The 9824-nt window shown below is 49.8% G+C and overlaps 2 protein-coding genes across 2 annotated transcripts; one reads left to right on the top strand and one right to left on the bottom strand.

Moving 5' to 3' along the window:
* AKAW2_60582A (camp independent regulatory protein) lies at nucleotides 1–1428 on the top strand (the record flags this gene model as incomplete). Its single annotated transcript, XM_041692724.1, has 1 exon — nucleotides 1–1428. One exon carries the CDS (start codon nucleotides 1–3, stop codon nucleotides 1426–1428), a length of 1428 nt encoding a protein of 475 aa, XP_041546080.1.
* A 2327-nt stretch (nucleotides 1429–3755) lies between these two features.
* AKAW2_60581S (uncharacterized protein) lies at nucleotides 3756–5194 on the bottom strand (the record flags this gene model as incomplete). The annotated part of the gene is made up of 2 exons (XM_041692722.1): nucleotides 3756–4076; nucleotides 4163–5194. 2 exons carry the CDS (start codon nucleotides 5192–5194, stop codon nucleotides 3756–3758), a joined length of 1353 nt encoding a protein of 450 aa, XP_041546079.1.
* Nucleotides 5195–9824: the final 4630 nt, after the last annotated feature.

Genomic DNA, 9824 nt, shown 5'->3' with positions numbered 1-9824 from the left:
ATGGTCAACGGCACCGCTACGGTGTTGGAGCCCACCTTTACGGGATACGTCGCGACAACACAAGATGCGCTGATTCTCTTTGAGGCCTGTCTGACGGGAGTGCTGCACCATGTGCCCCGTCGGCCCCACGATCGCGAACGTGGTCACCTGGTCCGCAGTGGCAGTGTGTTCATCTACGAGGAGAATTCGTCGGGTATCAAGCGATGGACGGATGGAGTGACCTGGAGTCCCAGTCGAATCCTGGGCAACTTTCTCGTCTACCGCGAACTGGAGAAGCCATTTCCTCCCGGCGAAAAGAAGCGAGCGATGAAGAAGGCCAATCGACGCCCGGTGCCTTCGACGAGACCTGGGGAGCCATATCCGCGACAGGACAGCAACGGCGGTTATTCGCCGTCTTCGACACCCGGTCAGTATCCTGGAGACCGACCACACCAGTCGGACGTGGAGAGAGCGTTGGTGGGCTCGCTGGTGGACTCGTATGGCTTCAAGGATTCGGGACTCGTGAAGAAGACGATGAGTGTGACGGTTTCGGGGGTGACACACCACCTGGTCTCGTATTACAGCGTGGAGGACGTGATGCGCGGGCTGTTGAACCCGCCATCGATGGTCGACTCGCTGCGGTACATTCGGCCTCGTGCAGAGCTGACGCAGAAGCAAAGCTTCCGGGCACCCATCGATGACTTGGAATCAGGAGGTTTAGAGAACCCGAACGACCCCCATACGATCTACGGATACCGACCTCAGTTGGTAGCACCGCCCGGGTATGCGATCCCCAACCCTCATCCCGAATTCTATATGCACCCCGCGCCGTATGCTGCTACGCATGCTCCGCAGACTGCGGCCATCCCGGGATACTCGATGGCAGGGTCGATTTCGGCGCAACCAGCTTCCAACCCGTATCTCCCCGCGCCGTCTGCACCTACCCAGATCCCGCAGAAGCCAGACGACTACTCTCAATTCCGGACACCCACTCAGTATGGAACGAGCTTCGATGCTCTGGGTCACAATGCGCTGTCGTCGTCAATCCCTTCTGCACTCAACACGGGCATTCCGAGTTCCTTGAGCGATCGCAACCGATCCCAGTCGGATCACAGCCCTTCGGCCTATCGCAACTCGTCAATATCTTCACGCAGCGTTGCGACCGACGCGACCTCGCCCATCGATCCGGCCACGCCGGCCACATATTCACGGGGAGGAAGCTTCAGCCTGGGTCCGCTTGATGGACCGCATCAACCACTGGAACAGCGTGGCATGTCTGCGTTTGATCCGGGCATCCCGCGCCGGGAGTCGAACCCGATGCATGCGCCTTATTACCCAGGCGCAGACCGACATCCGTACTACGTGAGCGCTACCGCGCCAGCAGCTCATGCCAATTACCCCGTGTCGACATGGGCGGCGGCTGCTGCTCCGGCGCAGCCTCAGATATGACTCTGAATTCTCCAGCGACCATGACTTGTGGTTTTACCCTCGCTTTAACTTTATTTCTCACACCCCCCTCTTTATTTTCTTCCGTACGAATTTTATTTTTCTGTTGTTTCTCAGAAGGGCGGCAATTTGGGAATAGACTATGCATATACGCTGTGGATGAATACCCGGGTGGGAAAACGCTCTTAGAGGAGACATGGGTGGCTTTTTCCTTGTTGCTGCTGCTTCTGTTACCCCTACGATGATACGATGTCGATCAAATACCTTCTTTTTTTATTATATTTTTATTAGCCTGTTCGCGGGTAGTACCCTGGGGGGTTTTCTGGGATTTACTCTGTGTTTTCGCTGTTTGGTGGTCTATGATTTGTTGCGAGTGTGGATTGGTTTTCTGTCTTTTTCATGCGATTATGAGCAATGGGACGGTTTTGGGTGGCATGGTTCTGGGGCGGCTATCTGTCAACACTTTTGTTCTTGTTTTGTTGTTCGTGCTACGTGCTACTCTACGTGATGCTCATTGCTTTTGTGTCTTGTGTGCTTGGTCCGCTATCATCATATCCTTAGTTGTTACATATGGGAGAAACCATGGGTTCTTAGTGGTGTACATGGAAACTATTTGACAAGATGATCCTATCGGTGATGCATACAACCAATCGATCGATCAATCAATCAACAATCAATCAATCAATCCTGGGTTCAAGCTGGATTTTGTTCTTGGCAAATATTAATGGGCTGTGGTTGTGGTTCGATTTTTGATGCTACGGAAGGGCTTCTTCTTGTCATGTGCGGGAAGGATAAGCTGGTGATATCATCAATTATCATCTCATCACATCATTGTCGGGTCTAGACATGTCGGATGATTATTCGTTCGTTTGGTTGATTGATCTATGAGAATGCAGTAGTTCGCTATAGCCACGATCTTCTTGTGTTGTAAGATTCAATCAATCAATCAGTGGCTGACTATGCATATTCTTCTTCTTCTTCTTCCTCATTGTGTACTTGTAGTTGTAATACATATACGTAAACTGAAAATAAGTTTGAAGCTACTCAATATCAACATCCCTAATGGTCTAGACGCATCTATACTACCTTACTTACCAGTTAGTATATTAGCATGTTTGCAAAAAACAAGGAATTGAGTAGTAGTGAAATGAAAGAGAAGGTGGATCGTAATAAGGTAAGTAAGTAGTAAAGTAGTAACTAAGATCGATCGATCGAATCGAATCGAACCGAACCGGGAAGTTTAAGGCAGTGGTAGTAGTAGAATAGAATGGGTGGAATGTGGATGTGGATGTGAAGAAGTTTAATGTCACGGTGACACTTGACAGACACTTTGCTTTTGGCTATCTCCACACTGAGCTCACCTCCACTTCTTACTTGCAAGGTGATGATCTAGACCGCTTAGTGTATTGCTTTTCTTCTCACTCTTATTTACTATTGTTATCTTTGAGCTTGTCTAGCTTGTCTAGCTTGTCTAGCTTGTCTATTAGGTGTTGATTTGGTTATTGAGGTGTAGAATATTAATAATTGTGTATAATGTAGCTAGCTCATCTTTGATAATCAATAATAAGATCATTGCGTTGAACTGAGTAATACTGTATGTTATGTATGTATGTAATTTATACTGACTGAGTATAATATAATATTCTTTCCTTTGATACCTATCAGTATAGTCATACCTGAACAGTTTAATAAATATACTGTTAGTAGTTGGTAGTTAGTAGTAGTAGTAGTACGGAGTAGTAGTTCATTATTCTGTGTGGTGTAAATGGATGACTGTTACGTCACTACTTTCTTACTAAGAACCTTACATGACTATACCGTATTATACAATACCGTAAAAATATTACCGGGGTAGTTGCTTACATATTAGTGTTATCTAGTTGTCTGTTCGTTGTATGTATGTATGTAGTCATTCCCTCTTCACCTTGGTTTTATGTATTTATCTTGAGTGCTATACTAGCATAGTACTAGGTGGCGACCATATAAGGGGTCTGTTGAGGCTAATTTGGCATGTTCGTATTTAGAAATAATGGTGGTGGTGAGTAGTTGTTTGGTGTATATGAACCCTACTATCTAGTATTTACTAACTTTGTAGTTTTGACAGATTGTGCAGATTGATGTGGTGGGTAGTAGAATGATATTGAGGATCAGGAATTCATCTCGTAGTGGTACTTTATGACGTATAGTATAAGTTGGAGGTGGAACCGGACAGTATCTTCACGTTGAATTATATCACTGCACACCCAATTCTATCATTCTTGTATGCCGGGTATCATGCTAGTCGCTAACAAAGACAACTCAATCAGACCAGCCAACTCCATGCTAAAATGCTATTTATTATTTCCCTTGCTTCGTCGCTCCATTCGTCGCTCGGTTCGCTGCCCATTTCGTACGTTGGTCACTTCCGATGTCACATGCGCGTACCTGCTGCTTGACCCATGTGCATTATCCAACAGTAATCGCATTGTGAAACTTCCCGGGTCGAATCCCGGTATTGCAGGAATGGGCTGGTTGGGGTTGAGTCCCGATTTGCCCGGCAGCAAGGCGGGGATCTTGTTGACTCCACGCAACGGTTCGATCATCGTCCAATCGCGGGTCACGTCGCGTCGGACTTCGTTGTCGTCTTGTGAGATTCCGCCGTCCGGGGAGATCTGCAGCAAACTCCGATGTCAGTAGATATTCCTGCAGTTGACTCTTGATGTCCGCTGTATGCTCAAGGGAATTGGGTACCACGTACGCCAGATGAAAACTTCCGCCCTGGCATATGCACGTAATCATCGAACGAGCTTTCTAGGGCCGCAAAATTGAACCCCTTGTCTGCCGTGAGGGGCTCGAAACGCTGGCCCACTTCTGTCCGGAAATCCACCGGCCGTCGACGCACGGGCTTGTATCGCGGTAGGGCTAACAGGGGCCCCGGGTAACTCGACCACCAGCATTGGACGACTGGATCGATGTCCAGCGCAAACTGAACTCGGCTCTCCGCGCGGGGTTTCGAGATCAGCATGGCGAAGGTGAACTCGCGCGGCAGGCCCGATCGCTGCAAGTTGTTCTCCTCCAGGGTCCACACGATCTCGCCGCCCTCAACGTCGAAGGCTCGGCCGCGCGGGCTTCTGAGCGATCGCACCGACCCCTGGATCCGCATCATCTCATACCGCTTATAACGTCCGTTCATGCCTCCGCTGGGCGAGAGACTCGCGACGAGAGGGAGGTCAGAAACTCCAAGCGAGCCGCTGAGACTGTAGTTCCATTGTAGGGTTTCAGGGGAAACGGCGCCGTAGAGGAGGTGCGGGGCATGCATGAGGAAGCGGGGATGGCGGGTCCGGTTGCTTGACGATGACTGCTCCCTTGCGCTCTGAACAGAGGCCCGAATGGTGGCTGCTTTGAAGCGATGGGAGAGTGTATTGGGCGAGTGGAAGACGAAGGTGATCCCGAGGAAGTCCACGTGGTTGTGGTCTTGGTTGGACACGGCGGGGCTGGCGTAGAACCCGTGCTGAAGACGCTGCACGTGTGCAGTAATGTACGCATCGCCTGGAAGGTGTCGCTCGTAGATACAAGCGCCATTCACGAGGAGACGGGGGTTGACAAGGTTGGGGTCCGGGGTGGCTGTTGGGTCAGAGGGTGGTTGCTTAGCTTGGCCGGCTGGCTTCAGGGGGGACGAAGAGTCCGGCGCTGGAGCGGCAGGACGGTCGATTGTCACCATGGCCATTGTAGGATGCGCCATGGTGAAGGATGGTGTTTCTCCTCCAATGCGGTCATCCCGAATACCCATTGCGATATTGTTGTTGGATCTCCATCAGAAAGGAGTGCGGAGGAGGAGGTCGGGGGGAAAAAGTGCGATGGTATGTCGAAGTGATGGGTGCGGTTTTGTGGGTGGCATGCCCAAGTTTCGCGACCTTTCAGAGAAGCCATTATATCCAGCATTGGGGAGGGACGATGACGACAAACGAGTCGACGGATGGACGAGGTTATATCAGGTGAGAGAGGCGGCGCGGGTCAGCTGGAAGTCTGCGATGGCCGCATGGATCGCGGGCGCCAAGAGGAGCGAAATCAGTCGACAGCGATCATTACGAAGACCACTGTCAGGTGAAAGAAGAAGTTCTTTCGATGAGAGACTGACCTCGACGAAGGGAATGAGTTGAGGAAAGGGGAGGCAGTATGGAGGATGGTTGGAAATGAGTAGTTGTGGAGTCGGGACGAATGATGGAGGCGGATCCAGTCACGGGAACCTTATTTCTATCGCCCCGGAAACTTCTCACTGCGCTTCAATATCTCCATTGCCAGACGGTTAATCTGTCTGATCTCAGACTATGCAAGGGGCCGCAGGTTGATCTCTACTGATCGCTACTAAAACAGCGCTAATCCAGATATCCAGCTCATATAGTAGTCGCATCGCTATCAGCTGCTACAACGATCAGGAGATCCACTTATTAGGTCTGATCTTGCGATCTAAAGAGATCCAGTGTCTGCTTGAAAACCGGTTGGTTTGAGTCACTTTTTGGATCATAGGTAGATAGAGGGAGGCATCGCCATGAGGCCCAACTACAGTTCATGACTAGCGTGTATCGTGATCTATAACTAGCAAGGTTCGTTCACGGCAAACCACCAAGGCCAACAGCAAAAGACTTGCAATCCCCCATTTTATTGAGACTATCTGATTATAGAACCAGCTGCGATACCTGACGGCCTGCTCCAGGCCGACTGACTGTGACCAGAAGAAGTGTTGCTTGGGCAGCATTGGAGATTCGTATCAGGCTCTCTGACTACAAGCTACCACCGTTATGATAGAGAATGCCGTTATTGGTCTATTTCAATGAGGCATTTTGGCCGTGGAATACGTGTACAGACCGCTTGCTTACAGATTCATTCTCCCTAAATATAATACCGTCGTCTCGTGTCCGGTCTAGACTGCCAAGGCCCAGTCCAGCCACCATGCAGGACTCTAATACACTGAGAGAGAAGATGGAAGCGTAGCAGGGTAACTCAGGTTCATGATTGACCGATGCTGGTTCGCAAGCAGTGTGTAGCTGGACTAAGCTCGTGTCGATCCATCCCAAAGACAAGCTAACAACGGGCTAGTAGCACTTGATGAGCACGAAGGGTTCGTGATTGACAGCACTCGATCACCTTCATTGGTCTGTGAGCAGCTGGCCCTAACACGTCCAACTCCATGCATCGAAAGATATACTCGGTACTGATTGTTGCACCGATCCGCTTGAATTCAATTGGCAACTAGATCTGATGGCAACGACACAGCATGGTTTGTTCCCTACTACAATAGCTCAATCCTGCATTGTGTTCCACACAAGAGCATGCCACAGCCTCATAGACACGACAATCGGGATTTGGTTGGGGGTGAACCGGCAACGGATGCCGAAAGAGCAACGCCATTGTGGGGTACTTCCCTGCAGGTTATGCATATAGCCGTGCTATCCGATTTTGAAAGAAAGCAGGGATTGTTAATCAATGCGACTTTTAACTAGAAGTCACATCGACAGCGGACAAGACAGTCTTGATCCGGAACGAGACTCGGTTACACGAGCCTATACCCTTCGTCGAACACGTGGATCTGGCGGTTTCGCGGCCTGAACATCAACCACCATACATTCAGAGCGCATGCTAATCCGTCAGATGATGCAGATAGACAGGATACGTCGATCAAGACACGGCAAGCTATAACATCGACACGAGGGTATAATGCTAGATGAACTGTTTCAAACAAACCGGATTGTGTCACCGGTAGCCGCAGAGGCAGTTCCACGCCAAGAATATCAAAGGCAACGGAAGGCTATTGGCGGGTGGCTAGCAGCCGGGCAGGCTGGATCATGGAAGACAGTAGTGGCTGGATTGAGATGCAGCGGTGCGAAAGACCGCGGACCCTGGCCTAGAGTGACCGGGCATACTTGGGGCTAGTGCCAACTAGGCACTCTCACCGAGCAACGTGCAGGCTGGCATCGCAATATTGCGTCCAGGTGCAGGGAGCCACTGAGCATGAAGAAAGCCACAGTAGATAGATAGATACTCACAAAAATCGAGGAGTGAAAACGAAGCAAGAGACTAAAAGTTTACGAGCCACCCCGCGCTTTGCGTAGCTGCCTGAGCTGACCGCAAAGTGTGCATGGATCCGTCCGAGTTTGCCGCTGCTATACTCAACTTCCCACTGGAAGAGCACATGCACAGATTCAAGACTGGCGCTAATTACCTGTGGACTTTTGTATCCAAGCCCCGCAGTCTGGAGTTTCTCCGGTGTAGGCGATGCAGTGCACTGCCGTGTGATGCTCAGTTTTCCGAGCGCATGCTTGAAATAGCACATTCCACCCTAGGAACAGGTTGTGATGGCGGGGGATGTTCCAATATCAGTCTAAAATATCAGCCTAGGGGGAATCTCTGGAGAGTGGTAAAAGGTATATATTTCTTAGTCCACTGAAAGCTCAACAAGATCCAGATGGGGAGCTTGAGCTTGGGAGTGGAGGCGATCCGTGCAGGGAAGGGCTAGACTGATACCGTAGTGATCAAGAAGACGGTCATTATTGGTCAGATAAGTGAGGTTGTTGCCTGAAGGCGATAATCCTAAGCAGTCAGCTGGTGGCCCAAATTGTGGTTGGGTTGTTGTTTTGAAGGGAGAGAATATTGGAGATGGAGTGGAGGGGGAGGGGGAGAGTGAGGCCCAAGCGGTGTGATGGGAGAAAATGGAGCAAACAGGGAAAAAGGGGAAATTCAAGAGCACAAGGCGATCCGAAAAGGCCTCGGAATCCCAATTGGAAACGACACGAGTAGGGCGAGGACCGGCACCCATCAGATCTGACAGATCGCACCCGGTCGGCATGGCAGTCCCGGGTGAATCAGGTGTGGCTAATCGAGTCCAAGCTCCTGCCCAAGAAGGTTCAGGTTGTTTCATGGAAAGATGAGAACCAACCAGAGGCCACGGCCGGAAAAAAGCACGCGGAAGAGGGAAAAAAAATTAGAGAGAGCGATCGTGCAACTTTGAGCTGGGAATTGTGGCTGGACTTGCAGGAATCCAGCAGCAGCCAGAAGCAAGAGCAGCAACAAGCAGCAGACTTACTCCATAGTCGGTTCCGAGCCTGTGGCCAAACCCACTTGACTGAATCGTTGGCCGACTGGGTCTGGTAGGGAGATGGTCGGCAGGCTGACTCGAGAGTGCCGGGGACCCCGTTCCGGAGTAGTGCCGATTGAGCTCAGAACCGAGAGAGGAAGAGTGAGAATGTGAATGTGAGAGATCGTCACCCTCAATGATTGATTAATAATGATAGCAATAATTATAGTAATATTATCCGTTTGGTATCACAAAAAAAAGTAAATAGTACCCACGTTAGTAGAAATTACTGGAAGCTCCCCTGCGTCCCAGTTCACAAGTACATATCAGGCGTCCAGATAACTATCTACGTATATCTATTACTACTTATAGTTAATTAAACCAGATGAGCTCATGTCAGACAGAGCCTTGTTATGGATCACAATTAATCTTAGTACTTAACTACTAGTAGTGACAGTGATTAATAATATAATAGAGTCAGCTTCCTATGCCAAGAGAAGGATGATGATGATGGATGATGGATGATGACGAGGATAATCTACGAGATGATGAGTTAATTGTCTTATTATATGGGATGGGCAGCAGCAGCAGCAGAAGAGGAAAATAATCGAGTCGAGGTTGTTTCGGACTAACCGAAAAGAGAGCCCGCCTCGAAATTTCAGATGTTAAAACTTAACGCCGGACAGGAAGTAAGTGGAAGTAAGAGAAAAAGTAGGCTTATCTCCGACCCACCGTTAAGAATGATGACAAGCAGCCCGAACAAACAACCCAAACATGAAAGTCAAAACGAGGAAAGTGCGCCTGGAAGATGATTTCCTCGCTGAATCCGCGTCGCTCCTTCCGCTTCCAGAGCCATTCGGGTCCAGCCGACCCCTGAATCCATGGCTCCCGTGACCAATCACATTTCTAGAAACTGACATCCGTGGACCTCATCTTGACTCATGAGTAAAAAGAAGAACCAGATGAAAAAGAGACCCACCGCAGTTCACCCGATGGAATGTCCAGCTTTCCATCGCCTTCTTGCTGCAGTTCCAATTGTCAGCAAATCCACTCCTTCGATCAAGTTCCGCTACCTGGTCCTTCCGTCTCTCTACGTTCTCTGATTGCTTGGTTAATTCCGTCTGCTTGTCGTCGCCGCCACGGATATGGACCCTGGTCCGTTTCGGGTCCATTTGGCATGGCTACAAGCCGAGTCTATTGTCAATGCTCGTTTGCAATCCTGACAAATCCGCCTCCAATCTTGCCTGTCTTTCTCCAGTTCTTCCCTCATGAATAATTTTTTAATTTTTTTTTTTTCCAAAGTGGTCCCGCGGCGTTAGCGTCTGATAACGCCGGCGCCGCCAATATC

Source organism: Aspergillus luchuensis, chromosome 6 (assembly GCF_016861625.1).
Source record: "Aspergillus luchuensis IFO 4308 DNA, chromosome 6, nearly complete sequence".
In the NCBI taxonomy this organism is placed as follows: Eukaryota; Fungi; Ascomycota; class Eurotiomycetes; order Eurotiales; family Aspergillaceae; genus Aspergillus; species Aspergillus luchuensis.
This window is presented reverse-complemented; position numbering and strand designations above follow the sequence as displayed.